At 41.3% G+C, this 19,864-nt stretch overlaps 1 protein-coding gene across 1 annotated transcript in view; it reads right to left on the bottom strand.

Moving 5' to 3' along the window:
- FMN2 (formin 2) overlaps window positions 1–19,864 on the bottom strand; it is a 246,456-nt gene that overhangs the window by 36,957 nt on the left and 189,635 nt on the right. Inside the window, exon 15 of the mRNA XM_084623958.1 lies at window positions 4,303–4,354. Coding sequence (XP_084480084.1) covers window positions 4,303–4,354 — 52 coding nt within the window. The remainder of the gene's footprint in view (window positions 1–4,302; window positions 4,355–19,864) is intronic.

The raw sequence follows: 19,864 nt of genomic DNA, 5'->3' as shown, positions 1-19,864 counted from the left end.
GGTTCACCCACATCTAAGCATTACTAGCCCAACTAGTAGCTACTGTATTGGGCTTAGAATCTGTTGTTTCATAATTTGCCAAATGGATAGCACTAGTAAGTGGACTCTCTCCAAGCTCTGAAGGCGAACTTGTACATGGATTCCAAAGTGTTTCTCTACAAGCAGACACTGTGGTGATGGAAGAGGAAGATTCATGCTAAATCCTCTAGTGCTATTGATTTTGGGAAACTAGCATACCACCTTTTTTTTTTTTTTTAAAGAGATAAGCACTTAATATGGGAACCAGACTTTGAACTAGGCCCAAAGGAAACATAGATCAAAACAGCTTAATAATGGGTACTAAGGCTTCAGCTGTTCATTCACAGGCACACAGTCCAGGAAAGCGAATTGATCTTGCTGCAGCATTGCTGTTGCCATTTTTGATGGGTCTGGCTTTACTACTTAGCTCCTGCTTCTACAAGAACCCGTATGAGAAGATATGAAGGCCAGACACAGCTCTGACAATGTGCCAGTAACATGTGGCTGCTCTTACCCTGCAATGAAGTGTGTAGGAGGGGGTGAGAAGGAAGGAAGGAAGGAAACTTCTGTATCATAACTACTGTATTTCGGTGACAATGACGGTCTGATATTGTGGGCCTCTTTTTCCTGTCGTAAGTTGTATGATCAAACCTTATCCCTTGTAAATTGCATTAAATGCAGTTTCCTTCCCCCCCAAAAAATGGAACTAAAACTTCTCTCCCCACTCCCAGAAAATGAAGGTCATGATTAAAAAACTTGTCAACCAAGCAAAAACGTTCAGTAGCTGAACACAACAAAAAGGGGTAGGGGGAAGAAGAGGAAATTGTTCTTAATTCTTTGTGAAAACAAGGCCAAGTGTTCTAATTTTAGTAGAGAGTCACTTCATCCATCCATCAATATCTAGCAGAAGTTCAGTATTTCAGCCATACAGCTGTGGGCCGCAGGACAAAATGAGAAGTGCTTAACCTAAATTACCTAAGGATTATTTAAAATGAAAACAATGTAAAATATAATTCATAGCCCTTCTCCTCCCAACACTCTCCCTCTCTTCTCCCCCCTCAAAAAAAAAAAGTGGTTCCTACTTTAACTTGTGAAGTATTTGACAGGTTCACAAGTATTTACGAATGAGGGTCTAATTGGAAAGTGCCAGGTTCCTTTTTATTGCACTTTATCAATATTGTTAAGGGAGTGATGTAATTGTTTGGGGTATGGCAAAGACATTCCATGTCACTTCAGTGTTAATACCAGGCTGGAGCCTTCCTTGTCTGCCTGCGTAAGCTAGATAAACACAGACCTGTGTGCTTTCTTCTCATCTCAGGATACTTACTCAGAGAGACCTTGGAACATATGCCTATTGTGTGCTAAACATTTCACTTTTCATTTTATCCATGTGCCAGAAATCCATTCCTTGGATAAACACTTTACATACTGACACTCTTAAAGTCACTAAACACGATAAATAAAGAGAGAATACATCATTTCAGAACTGATTAAACATTTTCTCACTTGTGACAAATGAACAGCTATACACTGTATGGAGTCTCTGGAGCAGACATTCCATTTTCTTTGTCTTTATTTTGTGTGGAAGATTAACTTTCCATTTCAGCTCATCTATTGCACAACTCCGCTTCTCTAAAGTACACATTGTTGCACTGAGCCCAAAACATTATTCAAATTAGATTTTTTTTGCAAGTGCTTTTTACCTAGAGTTTCTGTATTTTTATGGCACCTTAGAGACTAACAAATTTATTTGAGCATAAGCTTTTGTGAGCTACAGCTCAGTTCATCGGATTGCATCCAATGAAGTGAGCTGTAGCTCATGAAAGCTTATGTCAAATAAATTTGTTAGTCTCTAAGGTGCCACAACTCCTCCTGTTCTTTTTGCGAATACAGACTAACATGGCTGCTACTCTGAAACCTGTATTTTTATGGTAATATCAATTTTTAACATTTTATACTATAGCTAAAAGGGGAGTCTGTTTCTTGCTAGAAGTTAAAGAAATACTATCATGAGGTAGATTTTAAGTGTTTAAGTTGTATGTAGGCTAAAGTTAACCACTTCAAAAAGAAAAATCCAAGTACATTAATCACATTAATTTTGCTTCATCTAATCCATCACTTTCTTGTACTACTCACTTCTCTATTCATTCAATACATTGCTGTTCTACCTATGATTAACAGAATGTAACTAATCTCTTATTTAGCATTCCTAAGCTCTCCTCCTTTAAAATAGTTCAACATCCAAGCATTTTATTTTGAAGATATTTAAAGAAAACTTTAGCACTGAAAATATCCTTCTCAAAGGAGATTGACCAAGAAGCGACCTTCAAAATCTTAGCAAAAGTTTTATTCTAGTGGCTGAATAAGAATTTCAGTAGTGGGAAGGGAAAGAAAGGATATATGTATTTTTCTAAAGTACACATTGGTGCATTGAGTCCAAAACATTATTCAAATTAGATTTTTTTTGCAAGTGCGTTTTATCTAGAGTTTCTGTACTTTTATGGAGATGTCCATTTTTAACATTCTATGCTATAGCAAAAAGGAGAGTGTGTTTCTGGCTAGAAGTTAAAGAAATATTATCATGTAAATGTATTTTTCCATAGCTAGTGAGTGGACAGAGTAAGTTCTGTCTCTTAATATTAAATCTTAAATCTTAACATAATTTTTGGTATACAACATAAAGGTTGCTAAAAGTCCAGATCATCCTTGCTAGACAAATGCATGATATGCTTATAAGGCATAATTCCTTTCCCCACCAACCTATGTAGGATCTAGGTTCTGCAGAGAGACGGAGAGGGAGAGAGAGAGGGCTGGTGGGCAGGAATGGACAAGACCAGAGGAAGGACCATGGGGATGGACATTCTGTTCTCCTTCCCACTGTCCCTATAGACACTAGGTGTAGCCATAGCCATGGCCACAGGCACGCATCATTAGAACAGTTCCAATTAAGCCAGTCTGGCAAGAAAATGGGGAGTAAGCAGGGAAGGGAAACCAAAGGCAGTGCTGAGGCAAGGGTCCCTGGACAGAATACTTGAGGATTTGCCAGGTTTGGAAGTGAACTTTGAAGTCTGACAGCCCCCCAACAGAACAATTAATTTACAGTAAAATACAGTAGGAATGCTCAAAAATTTCCCTTGCTTACCCAGAGATTGGGTTTTACTATGGGATTTGCGTCACAGCTTTTAAGAATACTGAGCCTGCAGTTTAGCAATTATAAACCTCTAAATGATTTTAATAATGTCTTACATATAATTTACCAAGACTTCAGATGGGCCCCAATCGCAAAACTATTTATGCTGCACTACTTAGAAATCCTATATTCTGCCAGTTGAATTTAAAGAGACAAGAGCAAATCAAAGAGGACTATATTATGCAGTTTTCTATTCACTGGGTGTAACTTTGGCACTGTGACAACAATTAAATACAATTCTATGGAAAGCGAAGACGGTTTAACACCAAAAGAGACAAGTCCTTGCACTTAATTACCAAAGACTATAAAAAGCATTTTAATCTACACACTTGTATCTAATAAGTTCCAACTGCATTCACTCATACTGGGTAAAAATAAAATTAATTAATTATACACCACAAATAAAACCAGGTAAAGAAATGCATTCATCAGTCTGATCAGAATATAAACGGTGTTTGTTTACTTATTTTTCATTTTGGTCCTTTACTGTGACTGACAAAGTAACCTTTCCTGCCCCCACCTTTTACTCCATCATTTAAACAAACACTGAACAACATGTACCCACACACACACACTTGTGCACGGACACACCACAAGTTGTGCAATACAGCAAAGTTGGGGAATTTGCCCAATTTTGAAACTTTTACACTGCTCATATACGTAATGAAATTTGTGGTTTCATCACAAAAGTCATTTGAAGAAAAATTTGAGTTCTTACAGATCAAATCACATTTAATTATACACATCCTTGATATTAAAAAAAACTATTAGTACAGCAGATATTTCATAAGTGAAGAACTGTGGTTCAAACAGTTCACTCATATGCCAATATCTTCTTTCTTTCTTTTTTTTTTTAAGGCATGAAGATGGGTGTATTTCCCATTATAATAGTCTTCTGTGCATGCTTGGGTTGTTTTGATTTTCTATTCTAAAGTTCAAAACAAAGCTGACATTAAATAAATATCACTTGTATTTTCTGAATGCATTTCTTTTGCTATCCAGAAAATTCTGTTAGTGTTGGCTTACAATACAGTACCTTCGAATGAAAACACATCTTTCAAAGGAAAAAGTTTTATTGCGTTAGTTCATCTCACCTTTTATGTGCTTCTGTCAGTGACTTCTCTTCATTTTCTTGGTCGATTTTAGCTGTGCAACAGACAGGAAATGGATTAGCTACAAGAAGAATACTCCACAAGTTTCTTTAGCGATAAATGTTTTTCATTGAACATGTCTGTAAAGTATTTATCTTTTAATTTATAAGAATGCACATCAGGTTGTATTGACATGTATATCAATTCTAAATCAACCATGAATTAGAACACAGCCACATTTTAAAAGAAAAAAAAAACACCTCCCAATTAACACAAATAAATGGGACCACCTCATGAAAAAGGCTTAAAGAAGTAGGCCTTAAAGAGAAAGACCTTGGAATGCCCCCTGAAAATCAACACACTTGGGCTCTTATGGACCAAGAGGGAAAGAATATTTCAGGGAGAAGTACTAAAAAATACCCTCCAACCAGGCCTCCCTAATATTTACATTTGGTGACTGTGAGTAAAAGCCCCATCGCTGATCTAACTGTTGGAGTACAGCCTTAAGAAAGAGGCATCTCTAAGAAAGCCAGGATCCAAATCAGTAATGAACATGAGTGCATGCAAACCCTACAATTAGTGCATTCTTAATGAGAGTCTCATTCCCGCAGTCAGAGACAGCTATCATTTTGCCAGCTATGGTGCTAACAAAGAGAATTCAAAACACTGAGCCATATGTGCTGTACATTTGTGAAGACTCTATTTTCCAATTTAAAATTGCTTTTGATTTTCATTTTATTCCAGTTTATCTTGTTTATGCAGGAGTCTTGATACAGAAGGCACACAAAACCAAAACACATTTCAACTCAGAGATTTTACTAGTCTGAAGAACAACAGTAATGCCCGCTATGTGCATGTGCAAGCTCAGATGAAATCGATTCCTGTGTATAGGGCTAACAAAAAAAACAAAACAAAAAATCATGCACCACTTATTTTAACAGGTAGCCCTTCAACCTGGAATCTGATTCCCCTCTTTGGTCCCTCAGAGCAAAAGTTTGCTGATTTGCAGAGTAATTTGCAAGGCCTATTTTGAGGGTGTAAGTGGTGCGGAGGCTTTGTGTTGACATAGAACCATAGGACTGGAAGGGACCGTGAGAGGTAATCTAGTCCGGTCCCCTGGACTCATGTAAGGACTAAGCATTATCTAGACCATCCCGGACAGGTGTTTGTCTAGCCTGCTCTTAAAAATCTCCAGTGATGGAGATTCCACAACCTCCTTAGGCAATTTATTCGAGTGCTTAACCACCCTGACAGTTAGGAAGTTTTTCCTAATGTCCAACCTAAACCTCCCTTGCTGCAATTTAAGCCCATTGCTTCTTGTTCTGTGCTCAGAGGTTAAGGAGAACAATTTTTCTCTCTCCTCCTTGTAACAACTTTTTATGTACTTGAAAACTTATGTCCCCTCTCAGTCCTCTCTTCATCAAGGTTGAATTTCTATACAGGGTTGTAACATATGGCAAAAAATCCAAGAATATTCTTACTTTTCATTCGGTTTTAGCACGTCACTGCTGCCAACCATACTCATCAAATAATGCATTCTCAATATTGCCCCCACATTATAAGCATATCATCTTTTGAAATACTAACTTCTACATTTGAAAAAGGATGCTACTGCATCCTGAAACCATTAGCAGTTGCAACAGTGGCCAGAAATGATCAGAGAAGAAAGTGAACTTCAACCTGGTAGTAAGAATAATCACTAATGATAATTCTTTCATCCACTAGCTCAAAACACTTTACAGAGATGGGCTAGCACTACTGGGCCTATTTTACAGAGGGCAAGAGAGATGCAAAGTGATTTGCCCATAGTCACACAGCCAGTTAGAGCCAGGATGTGAATCCATGCTCATGGCTCCCACTCCAGTATCAACCCACTCAGCTATATGCTTTTTAGCCTAAAGATCACGGGGCTGACCCTGAAACCCTTGCTATTGGTGTAGTGCATACTACCATGAGTTGACATCAACGGGACTACATGTGGTAACATGCCTTGTTTCTAGCAATAGTTATCTGAAAGTTCAGGCCCTATTTCAATGTTCAAAAAACAAACTTAAGCAGAGCTGGGTAAAAAGTTCTCAAGGAAATTCAAGAGCATGTGAAGCCTGCCTGATCATGGGTTTCATTATTAGCTTGAAACTCAGCCCAGATTCTTCTAAAGGTTTGTGTAGCTTCACAATGCTTTCAAGTGAACCTGGGACCAGTGTTGATTGAACCTGGGCTGACTTACAGGTTTACATGCGAGCCTTCCATGGCTTTGGATGTGAAACAAGGTGAACCTTGGCAGCTTAAACTGAGCTTCATTATAACCATATATGTATTTTTAACTTCAATCTTGGAACTCAAAGTGACACTCTTTGTGAAACAATGTGGATGAAGACTGAACAAAATGGTTGCAAAGCTCCCTGTGAAGCAAACGCACCCATCTCTCACTTTAGGTTCACAAAGTATCCCTATATAGAACTGCTAAAAATAAAAATAATGTATTACTGAAACATTTAACTTGGGCTCCTCTAATCTGCTTAAAATCCACTGCACAAAACTTAGACTGGCTAATGTTTGACAAGCTCCGGTCAGTGGTTTTTAAATGCCTGTACAGTATCTGAAAGTCATAACTAAACAATGTTCCCCACTATTTTCAAGATTACTTGGTTCTGACAAGATTGTTCACGCTGGCGGCAGAGCTTCTTCCTTTTTTGCCCATTAGATGGTTTACACTAGCTTACAGGTCAATTGTTTACGATATAAAAATGGGGAAAATGTTCCGCAATTTACCATTTGAAAGTGCTCACGCATGAACAATATTAACCATAAAAACGTGCTTCAGACTGAACAAGGCCTGACTGAAAACATCTTCATGCTGGAGCACTTTAAAAAAAAAAAGTCGACAAGAAAAGTAGTTATCCTGAACATCCACACGGGGGGAGGGGGGAAAATAGCTTTTTACTGAGATTTGTGCTTGTTAGTATTTCATTTAGAAAAAGGACTACTATACATAGAACAGAATTTTGAGAAGTCCTTCAATGACACAAGGACATAATCTGTATTTTTTGTTAAAAGTTACAAATATATACATACATGACAGTCAGAGCTACACAGCCAGATTCTCTCCTATGTTAGACCACCACTGGGCACAGGAGGAAGGCAGAGAGTTGCTGGGGGTGGGGATGGGAGTCTGTTCCTCAAGGCTGGCCCAGCTTCCACCCTAATGATATACTTAAAGCAAGTGCAGGAGGCCATAACTCACTTGAGAATCTGGCCCACAGTCTACCTACTCTCCTAAGTTTCTAAAGGTGGAGTGCTTTAAACTGTTAAAGAATAACACAAAAGTGATTCTGCAGTAATATGAAGGTAAGTGATACACCCGTGAAAGCAAGTTAACATCAAGATTAAAACGGACACCTTCATATGTTTTCTAATACCTAGCTCTCATGTAGTCCTTTTCATCAATACATCTTAAATATCTTTACTATAAACTATTAGATGGATCTCATGTACTATGGGTGGTTTTTGCTGGTGATCTTCCCTATAATGAAAATATTACACGTGTTGTTGAGTCATCATCTTCCCTTCCCTCCAACAGTTTAACTAATCCTTGATGCCAACCTAATGATCAGTCTCAAAGTTGCAGCTCACTCCTCCTAAAGGATGCATCACCCCAGTAAACGATAATCCCTAAATTTTGATCTCATGGATCAGGAACAGAACTTATTTTTTATTTAGCTGCTTTCATACTCTCAATATTTCACAGGGGTCTTAACAGCTCACATTGCACTGTAAGTACAAATCTACTTTAAAATAGAAATATATTGAACGGTAATATTGGCAAGGCTCTGGGAACTATTCTGGCTTTTTTTCATATACTGCTTGGGTGTCAAAGAATCAAGGGCTAAAAAGTGACTTCTCATGGGACAAGCGAAATGAGGTGCCTAAACCTAATACATACTGTACATTGACTTTATCTAATCTCCTTTTTAATATTTCCATATATGGTGCATCATGATTTCTCATGGCAGGGTATTCCATTGTTTAAACTCTTATCATCAGGATATGTTCCTTATATTTAATCTACATTTGTCCTACTTTAATGTAAAGCCCTATACTTCCTGTAATACTTTATAATTTTTGGTCATAAGTCTAGTACATTACTTTGGCCTTATATCATTTCCCCACAAATATCTTTACACAAAGTATCATAGCCCCTTTCTATTCATTTCTTTCAACTACGGTATATATGCATTGTTAAACTTTTTTCCTGTCTGACCTTTCAGCTCTTATCTTTGCCGTTATTCTTTGTGTTTTCTTTGTTTTACTGTTCTAGGTTTTATAATCAGGTGTACAAAATTGTACACGGTATTCCATAAATACTCAGTCTACTGGAATTACCACTATGTATGCATCTACAAAATGGTATATGTCTTTATCCAACAGCTTTGCACTTTAAGTTCCTGCAGAGACTTAAATACATGCATAACTTTACACACGAGTAGCCACACTGAAGTCAAATATTCCGATAAGGGAATTCAAAGCATTGAAAATAAAAAGAGATTAGGAGAAGCATATACAGGTTATCTAGCAAATATCTAGATGTTTAGTAAAGAAATGTTATTTATGTTCCTGCAAATATAGTTTAAAAATATACAACATGAAATTGAGTATAGAAAATACAAAGACTTAAGCATTCAAGGAAGGTATTTATGAATAGTCCCACTGACTTTGATGGTATATCATGCTCCAGTCACACATTGCTCAAGTCCTGGCATGACTCAGGCTACTTAATACAGAAAACAAAACAAAACAAAAAACCCCCACCAAATCCTTTTTTTTCATTTCCACGCACCTAACATTCTCCTATATTGTTCCCCCCCCCACCAAATGTCTTTGATTTTTCTATATTAAACTTCATTTAAAAATATTTGTAGGAAAGTAAATGGTATTTTTCTTTTGCTAGCCTACTTCATCTTCTAAGTATTCTCCACATTGCTATATTTTCTGTGTGTGCAACTCCTTCAAATTCTCTTATCTACAAATCTGGCCCTTTCATCACTTATCTGAGTTTCCAGATCAGTTATAAAGATATTTAACAATACCAGCCCTAGAGTTAACTCTGCTATATAGACCACAAGTTGAACATAATTCTCTTTCAACTCTCAAAGATTATTCTGTTTCTCTACCATTGTAGTCTTATTTGGGAGGTTGAATTTGTAGACATGAGTTGGGACTGACTGTGGAAAGGCCTAAATTTACTATGCTTGGACAAACCAGTGCCGCATCTCCTGTTGCAAGGGTGGGTTTTATTAGGCTCTATAAAGTTTATTTACCCTTGACACTAAGACTGAGTAAGCAGTAGCTGGAACTGATTAAAAAAAATGGCTATGTATCTCCCCCACTTGGGTAACTGGCCACCTAGATCAGACAGAGAGAAATCAAGGCCAAAGGAGAGACTTGCTCTGGATTCCTGACCTCTTCCCTCCTCTGGGCCAAGCGAACTCTAGGACCTCATGATGTCCTTGCCGGGCCTTCAGCCAATACTCGCACCCCAAAGTCGGAAGAGAAGACAAGTGAAGACAAGATAAAGAGGATACACTGTTCAACAGCCTACACAAACCAAAGTCCTCGTGCTGGACCATTCTAGCCTACAGAATTTTTGCCTAATCTCCCAAGAGGAGAATTTGCAAGAATTTGCAAGCACTCCAGGGGCTGCACCTGCAATGGTGTTTATAATTATTTTATTTAGGTATTTCTATAATACTCAAAACCATAGAATCCAAGTATCTGACATTATTAAGGGTAGAAGATCAAGGCAGAATAGCAAGATAAGAAGACAAAGGGAAGTCTCTTGAGGGAGCTCTTTCCTTTTCCTCCCCATTGCTCCCCTCTCCTCCTCCTGATTTTGTGCATTTTGGTTTTACTTCTTGGATTTTGTCGTTTGCTCTATTGTTGTAAGCTTAATATCCCTTAATGTAGTCAGAGAGAGGAGTGGCATTGCGGGGAGCAAGAAAGCAGTGATTGATTATGTATGGAAAATAGCAGAAATAAGTGGGTTCTGAGGAAAAGTATTTAAAGGAAGTGAGTGTATCAATAATCTTCAGAACATGACAGTGGCTTTGTGAAAAAATAATTAAACCCTTTGCTGAATCCTGAATGTGCATCAACCCCAGAAATTAGCTACAGAAAATCTATTCAAAATTAACAGAAAATTAGGGCTTACCAGATACCGTATGTGCAAATGTACTGGGATAAGCATAGTTACAAGACTGACTTACTATTTAGTTCATATTCAGAAAATACTCTGAGCTGAGCAGGCCTTGTGGTATTAAGATGCGGTCTATTCTAACAGCATTCACACATCCATCTTAAACTTTTCGCTCCACCACAACTTTCTGTTGCTGTTCTGTGTTATGATCTTGACCCAGTGATTACGGTCTGTAGTCACCATCTGAATCCAAAACCTTTCAGCAGCTTAAACTACTTCTGCTGAACCAGTTCCAAAGGGCTGTGAGCAAGCAGAGGCACAAAACTGCCATCCCTTCTGCTCTCCCACTCTCACTTAAGGGAATATCACGTCTTCTCAGGTAATTGAATACAGGAATGCATTTGAGTAATCTCAGATGGAAGGCAACAAGAACCCTTTCATCTACTTGTCAATGCTCTACATCTTTTTGCTTTTTCTTCTTTTTTATTTAAAAAGTGTTAACTACTATTTATTTATCATTAGCTATGAATGTTCTTTCCAGTCACTTTCATGTGTGGTGAGTTTTTTTAAACAGATATAGTCCCTTTACAATAAGGGCATGGCTACACTTGCAGATGTAGAGCACTTTGAGTTAAACCCACCTTCGGAGAGCGCAGTAGGGAAAGTGCTGCAGTCTGTCCACACTGACAGGAACAAGCGCACTCGCGCGGCCATGTTTGAGGCACTTGCAGCGGCACTGGGAGTGGTGCATTATGGGCAGCTATCCCACAGAGCACCTCTTCCCATTCTGGTGCTGTGAATTGTGGGAAGGGGGCGGGAGATGTGGGGCATTCTGGGTCCTGTCCCAACGCCCTGTGATGCATCGGTTCACATCCCAGCAATCCCTGTGCTTCAGTCCACATTTGGCGGCATCTTTCACCGGTTTTTGTACTGCGTGCTCTGTCTTCCCTTTCGGTCTGTGGGAATGGAGCCTGAACTGCTGAGGAGGATGCAGACGAGTCTCGCCAGCACGTCACGTTTGGCAGTTGAGTTATTCCTTATGATCCAAAATGACAGTGAGGGCTCTGACGATGATATCGACGTGAGTAACACATAGGACACGAGTTTGCTTGTGGCATTCATGGTCATGCTCACCACCGTGGAATGGTGCTTTTGGGCTCAGGAAACAAGCACTGAGTGGTGGGATCACATCGTCATGCAAGTCTGGGATGACAAGCAGTGGCTGCAGAACTTTCGGATGAGAAAAGCCACTTTCATGGGACTGTGTCAGGACCTCACACACACCTTGCAGTGCAAGGACACAAGATTGAGAGCTGCCCTGATGGTGGAGAAGAGGGTGGCTATTGCAATCTGGAAGCTGGCAACTCCAGACAGTTACCAATCGGTCGCTAACCAGTTTGGAGTGGGGAAGTCGACCGTTGGAATCGTGTTGATGCAAGTTTGCAGGACTATTAATCACATTCTGCTCAGAAGAACCGTGACTCCAGGTAATGTGCATGACATTGTGGATGGTGATAGATGGCACACACATTCCAATTCTGGCACCAGCCCACCTAGCCTCCGAGTATGTTAATTGGAAGGGGTATTTCTCTATGGTTCTCGAGGAGCTTGTGGATCACCATGGGCGTTTCACTGACATTAACGCAGGCTGGCCCAGAAAGGTGCATGACACATGCATCTTTCAGAAAACTGGCCTGTTCAGGAAGCTGCAAGCTGGGACTTTTTTCCCCAGACCAAAAGATCACCACAGGGGAAGTTGAAATGCCCATTGTGATCCTGGGAGACCCCGCTTATCCTTTAATGCCATGGCTCATGAAACCCTACACAGGGAGACTTGACAGCAGCAAGGAGCGGTTCAACAACAGGCTGACCCATTGCAGAATGACTGTGGAGTGTGCTTTTGGCCGTTTAAAGGGCTGCTGGCACTCTCTGTATGGGAAGCTGGACCTCGCCGATGACAGCATCCCCATGGTTATATCCGCATGCTGTACCCTCTATAACATTTGTGAAGGGAAGGGTGAACGATTCTCTCAGGCATGGAACTCAGAGTTTCAACACCTGGAGGCTGAATTTGAACAGCCAGAGAGCAGGGTTATTAGAGGGGCCCAGCGCGGGGCTGCAAGGATTAGGGATGCCTTGAAGGAGCAATCTGAGGCTGAAAGCCACCAGTAATGTCTGGTGCCCTGCACGGGAGTGAAGTGCAGTGATTCCAATGTTAGTAGGAATCTGTGTTTGCTACGCTGACTCGCAGTGCCTGTTTCTTTCCTGGGGTAAGGTATCTTTTACTTTATGCAATAAGAAAGCCAAAAAAGCCATTTATTGAAAAGAAACACAACTGCTTGGGAAACAGAAAGGGCAAAGGGGTGGCCTGGGGAATGGTACAATCACAGATTGTATGTCCTGTTATCGTACTCAGCCTTCCTGTCTGGAGCGCTGTGCAATGAGTGCTGCAGTTCAGGATGGCTATACTGCATGGTGATGGGGGTTGAGTGCAGAGGGTAAGGGTCGTAGTTTTCAGGGCTGGGTGGTGAAGCTACAGGTGTTAGAGGCAGCTGGTGGCGGTAAGAACCTGAATATTGGGGAAAGTGGGTTGGAGGTGACATAGGGGCACAAGGGAAAGCATTTTGGGACAAGGGCTGCGGGGGGGGGGAGGATCGGGCACAGTAGCGCTCCACCTGCATGGCTACGAGCACCTGGATCGAGTCCGCTTGGCGCTCCATTATGCTTATCAGCTGATCCGTGCTTTGCTGCCGGAGCACCGCGCTTTTGTGCCGGTGCTCCTCATTCTGCTGGCGGATCCTCCTTTCACTGTCCCACCACTCCTGCACTTTTTGATTTTCATTATTTGAATGCTGCATTACTTCATGCAACATGTCTTCCTTGCTTCTATGTGGCCTCTTTCTGATTCTTTGGAGTCTTTCGGGCAGAGATCTCAAGGTTGCATCTGTAAAGGAAAATGCAACACTTAACAGAGGCACCGTTGTTCACACCAGGCAGAGCAATGATGCACCCTGGTCCATATGCAGCTTGCCTGTGTGCAGCAATGGTCCCCCTGCCCCTCACGGCACAGTGGCACGGACAAGTTAGCCTTACTGGGACAAGGAACACAGTGGCTCTCCCAAGAAACCTGCGCAAGCGCATTGCCCAAGTTCTGGATGAAACCTTTGAAAAGATCACTGAGGCAGATTACCGTGATGTGAGAGAGCACATCAACACCCTATTGTGCATCTAGACATGCATGCAGCCCTAACCCTCCTCACCACAAGAGCCCGCACCGAATAAATTCCTTCCCAAAATAAATGCCGCTTACCGGGAACCTCCTCTAGTGTTTGTCCTTCCCCAAGCACTGGCCGCCACAACTTGCTACCTTCCTCTTGGCTTGAGAACAGCTCCTGGCTGCATGCATCTAGGGATGCCGGGGTGTCTTCCTCCACCTCAGCACCCTCACTCCTCCTCCTCCTCCTCCTGCCTTGTTGAACTGGGCTCTGAGGTGTCCATGGTGGTACTTGGAGTAGAGGTGGAGTCGCCCCCAAGTAGCGCGTCCAGCTCTTTGTAGAAACGGCAGGTCGCAGGGGCAGCACTTGAGCGGCTGTTTGCCTCACGGGCTTTGCGGTAGGCATTCCGCAGCTCCTTCACTTTAATCCTGCACTGCGTTCTTTGCATCATGTCCCTTGATATCTGCCCGAAGGTATCGTAATTCCTACAGCTGGAGCGCAGCTTGGACTGGACAGCTTCCTCCCCACAAGCACTGATGAGGTCCAGCACCTCGCCATTACGCCATACTGGGGATTGCCCTAGTGCAGGCGTGGTCACCTGGAAAGATTCACTGAGAGCACTCCACGCCTGGCTGAGCAAATAGAAAGGGGATTTTCAAAATTCCCAGAGAATTTAAAGGGCGGGTCTGGCGGTTAGTCACCTGAGGGCAGGGCAGTAGAGTTCAAAGTGATGACCAGAGTGGCTAGCACAAGCATTGTGGGACACTTCTGGAGGCCGATCAGAGTGCACTAACAGACCAGGGCATCCACACTGGCGCCACAGCACTCCAGCAGGGGTGCACAAAACATTATTCCAGTCACTGAGGTGGAGTACCAGGAGCGGATCAGACGCGGAGTCAGAGCACTCTACATGCTTTCCCAGTGTGGACGGGTAGTGAGCTAGTGTGCCTGGGGCTCCTTTAATGCACTGTAACTTGCAAGTGTAGCCAAGCCCTTAGTCGTTACACTGCTATAGTTTTCAATACTTGTATTGACACTGAATTGAGATCTAAGTACATTTGCATAATGTATAAATGTTCTATGCTATATTCATGGTAAGACCACATTGCAATAGAAGGATGCACCCACAGGGATTCCCATGTCTGGATTTCTCTTGACAATTAAATTCATAGAAAGGTTTTGGCAGAAAGTATAAAAAATAGACATTTTGTATTCATGAAATTCCAATTGAGCCTTTTAAATACTTCAGTCTTCATAGAGTCTTCAAATTAGAGCTGTCAAACATTTAAAAAATTAATCGTGATCAATTGCGAGATTATTGAAATAGCCATGATTAATTGCGCTGTTAAACAATACCACATTTATTTAAGTATTTTTGGAATATTTGGATGTAGAAAACAGGTATTCACATGGCACTGTTGTCATCGTCATTGGTGATCCCTTGATGGAAGGTTGAAAAGATGTTATTTCCCATGGTAGAAACCTGTGCGTGATGTCTTAACATGGAGAAGCTGATACGCCTACAGCAACCACACAATCATGACAAGCTGGAGGTCTGGGGCCCAGTGGCAGGGAAAGTCCGAGATGACTGGAGATCTCCAACATGCTGCAGCCTTCATCCGCTTTCACAGCTGTTGAGATCCAAAGACCCTCTTCCGCCTGATCCACCGTTGAGGACTTGGGGGATTGGATCGTGCTTTGTCTGAGAACTCCTCTCGGACCTGTTTGCCTTGGGAGACCCTACAAGGAGCACAAAGCTCCTGACAACATAGTTCTGAGGATCATTGGAACATGCAAGCCCCTTCACCACAACAAGGTAATGGTCCCCGAAGAGCGGCACTGTTGTAGGCCAGAATTGCAAGGTATTTATGTACCAGATATGCTAAGCCTTCGTATGTCCCTTCATGCTTCAACTACCATTCCAGAGGACATGCTTCCATGCTGATCACAGGTTCTGCTCGATAATGACCCAAACCAGTGCAAACAGAGGCACATTCATTTTCACCATCTGAGTCAGATGTCACCAGCAGAAGGTTGATTTTCTTTTTTCGTGGTTCAGATTCCGTAGTTTCTGCATCAGAATGTTGTTCTTCTGAAAGCATGCTCCACACCTTGTCCCTCTCAGATTTTGGACGGCACTTCAGATTCTTAAACCTTGGGTCGAGTGCTGTATCTCTCTTTAGAAATCTCACATTGGTACCTTCTTTGAGTTTTGTCAAATCTGCAGTGAAAGCATTCTTAAATTGAACAACATGTGCTGGGTCATCATCCAAGACTGCTACAACATGAAATACATGGCAGAATGCAGGTAAAACCACAGAGCAGGAGACTTACAATGCTCCCCCAAGGAATTCAGTCACAAATTCAATTAACACACATTTTATCAAGTGTCATCAGCATGGAAGCATGTACTCTGGAATGGTGGCTGAAGCATGAAGGGGCACACAAATGTTTAGCATATCTGATACGTAAATACCATGCAACCCCGGCTACAACAGTGCCATGTGAATTCCTGTTATCACTTTCAAGTGACACTGTCAACAAAAAGCAGGCAGCATTAGCTCCCATAAACATAAACAAACTTGTTTGTCTTTGCGATTGACTGAACAAGAAGTAGCTCTGAGTAAACTTGTACGATCTACGGATTTACATTGTTTTGGTTTTGAGTGCAGTTATGTAAAAATATAATTCTACATTTGTAAATTGCACTTTCACAATAAAGAGATTGCGCTACAGTACTCATATGAGATTAATTGAAAAATACTATTTATTTTGTTTATCTTTTTTACAATGCAAATATTTGTAATACAAAATAATATAAAGTGAGCACTGTGCACTTTGTATTCTGTGTTGTAATTGAAATCAATATATTTGGAAATGTACAAAAACATCCAAAATATTTATATTCAATTTAAATTAGTATTCCATTATTATTTAACAGTGCAATTAAAAACAGTGATTAATTGTGACTATTTTTTTAATCTAGTTAATTTGTTTTGTGTTAATTGCTTGAGCTAACCGTGACACTCCTACCTCAAATACTTCAGGATGCAACTACTAATATAGTTTCTAACATGCAGCCCTGATTTACAACTGTGTTACTGAAGTTTTGTGCCAGCATAATTTTCTATCAGTATCATAAACTTGTATTTGTTTGTCTTTATTTCAAATGCCTGAACCTCAGAAAGGCATTACACTGGCTTATATCTGAAATAGTGCAGTGATATTTGAGACCATAGATATATAGAATCATAGAATCTCAGGGTTGGAAGGGACCTCAGGAGGTCATCTAGTCCAACCCCCTGCTCAAAGCAGGACCAATCCCCAATTAAATCATCCCAGCTAGATATATATTTTATTTAGTTTTCAGTTTATCAATAAAATGCATGAACCTACTGTTTAAGCTTTTTGGCACATTTACCAACACTGAAACACAATAGAAACACTAACCTGACGACAACAGAGGGTGCTGTGACCAAAGCAGATGCAGATTGCTTGAGCTATGAAGCAGCCCACTACATAGGTTCCGACTACCCCTCTACCCGGTGGGTTCTCGATGCTCACCCCCGCCCCTAGCCCCATCTCTTCTTGCTCCTGCACTGCCCTCACCCCACTCCCATTCCACCCCTTTCCCAATGTCTCCACCCTGCCTTTTCCCACTCTAGCCCTGCCCCCATTCCACCCCCTTTTCCCAAGTCCCCATCCCTGCCCTGCCTCCTCCCCTGAGCATGCCGGGTCCCCGTCCCTCCTGAAAAGCACGAAGTGTCGCCAAACAGCTGTTAGGTGGGGAGGGGGGGTGGGAAGCGCGGGGAGGGAGGGGAAGGAGCGAGGACATGGAGCACTTGGGGAGGAGGCGGTGGCGAGGAGGAGGGAGCTTGGCTGCTGGTGGGTGCGGAGCATCCACGAAGTCGGCGCCAACGGCCCAGTAGGAATCTCCAAACATCATCCCCTAAACCCCATCATCCCTCCCAAAGAAATATTGCACCTGCCTAATGAAATGCCCAAGATACTATCTTCTAGCTGTAGATTCTTCCTCTCCGGATCTGAAAGAACCAACAAAACCAGAGGAGATCTGCCTCCCTCACTTCTACAAACAAAATGGTGCCTGAGCTTGATGGAATGCAGCTGATGGCTGTGCTACAACAGATGGCCGTAGATACTCTGTTGGAATCAAATCTGCAGTTTCCACCCTACAGACCACAATGACTGAGATTCAGGGTGCACTGCACGCTCTACCCAGACAGATGGATGAAGCAGAACACAGAATTCTGAAGTGGACGATGCTTTCAAAGAGAACAAATTACAGATTATGAAGAATTGTATCATCATCAAGACTGTTAAGACCAAGCTAACTGATCTAGAAAGCTGCTTGCAACGATATAACATGAGGATTGTGGGTATCCCTGAGGGAACAGAGAACGGTAAACCTTCTGAATTTGTCCCTACACAGGTAACTAAGTTGTTGGATCTGCCAGTAGATTTTTGTTTTGATAAAGATCATGCATACCAGGCCCTTGCCCTCAAGCCAGCTCCAGGAAGTACGCCTAGAGGTTGACTGTGAAATTGCTGAAGTTTACCACTAAGGAGCTTATTTGCAGAAATCCAGAATCCAGCATCCAGCAATTAAAATACAGCTCTTTTATGATTATGCCCCTGATGTGGTTGCAATGAGGGCAGCTTTTAACCAAGCAAAACATCTGGCCGGGAAGGTGGACTTGAAGTTTTTTATTAAATGCCCAGCAACATTTGATAATATGAATGGTGAGAAGAAAGGATCATTCAGTTCATGTCAGGAGGAGGAAAAAACACCTCAACAGTCTGCAAACTCCTCCCTTGCAAGAGAAGATATTTTTGGAATGATTCAATCATATGGACTTTATGTATTGCTCTCGGAGATCTGATATGGCTACTCTGAACAAGTTAATGAGCTCTATTTGATAATGATATGTTAGTTCCTTTTCTTTTCTCTCTCTCTTTCATTGGGGTTAAAAGATTAAAGCATTATCATCAATGTACTTCCACATGCCTTAACTCATAGGAAAGGTAAAGTAAAATCTATCATTTGGTTAGTACTTTTATATATAATAAACAAATAATTGCTTTATTAGATTGTGCTTCCTTACGGACTAATGTATGAAGGTTTTATTGGTAATAGGTGATTATTAATACATTTGGGCTCTCTCAAGAGATGGAATTAATTGGAGTAAATCAGAAGTCTTGGGCATTAACAAATATGCCCACAAAGGCCTTTCCTCAAATTGGGACTTTCAGTGGTAATACTCTTGTATGAAACACGTAGGAATACTGATCCCCCAAAATATTCAGGAGATCTCTAAGATAAATAATGAACCTATTATCGCCCAAGTGCTTTCACCATCTCATCTGCCCACTGCCCACTAACCCATTCACTGCCACTAGTTTTAACATCCTAAGTCTCGGAGAGCTTCAAAAAGACTAGTGGTCTCAACCATGTGAGAGCTCTGTTCTGCTAGGTACTGTACAAGCATGTAGTAAAAGACACTTACTAAGACAAAGCATACATTCTTAGGTATAGAAATGATACTGTAAGTAGTTTACATTGGTTTTAATTCCTCTTTCCAAGACCTGCATGGAAGGACTGATAACTTAAAGATACCTGACTCTTTTCTGTAGGCGGGTGATGGATGGACATACACACACTTTTTTTTTTTTTTTTTTAACAATTTTAAAGATTTCTGAAATTGCTTTCCATTAATATATGCAAGAAAAACAGAATCGCTGATGGTGCAGAGTGGCATAAAAAGGGTTTATTGGCACACCTTTTGATGACTTGTATAAACTCTCTTGTCCCTTATTTTTTGTCACTGATGAGTATGGGGCTTTTTCAAACACATGTCCATAAAACCTTCTTTTACCTGACCACAACATGCAGAGATACCCACACAGTAGGCATAGATTACATTTATGCCACTAAGGATGCGTGAGTGAGTTCCTGTGCAGTGGCTGTGGAGAACTGAATACATTGCAATACATTGGCTTTCTTGTGGGTTCTGAAACAAGGCAAATTCATTTAAGCAGTCTTAGTGATCCACATGAAATTGAATGTGCAACAAGAGGACTATGTAGTAATGCAAACCAACTGAGGTGTAGACATCTGAGGTAAAAGACAAGTTGATGC

This window comes from Lepidochelys olivacea, assembly GCF_965140295.1.
Source record: "Lepidochelys olivacea isolate rLepOli2 genome assembly, chromosome: 3".
In the NCBI taxonomy this organism is placed as follows: Eukaryota; Metazoa; Chordata; order Testudines; family Cheloniidae; genus Lepidochelys; species Lepidochelys olivacea.
This window is presented reverse-complemented; position numbering and strand designations above follow the sequence as displayed.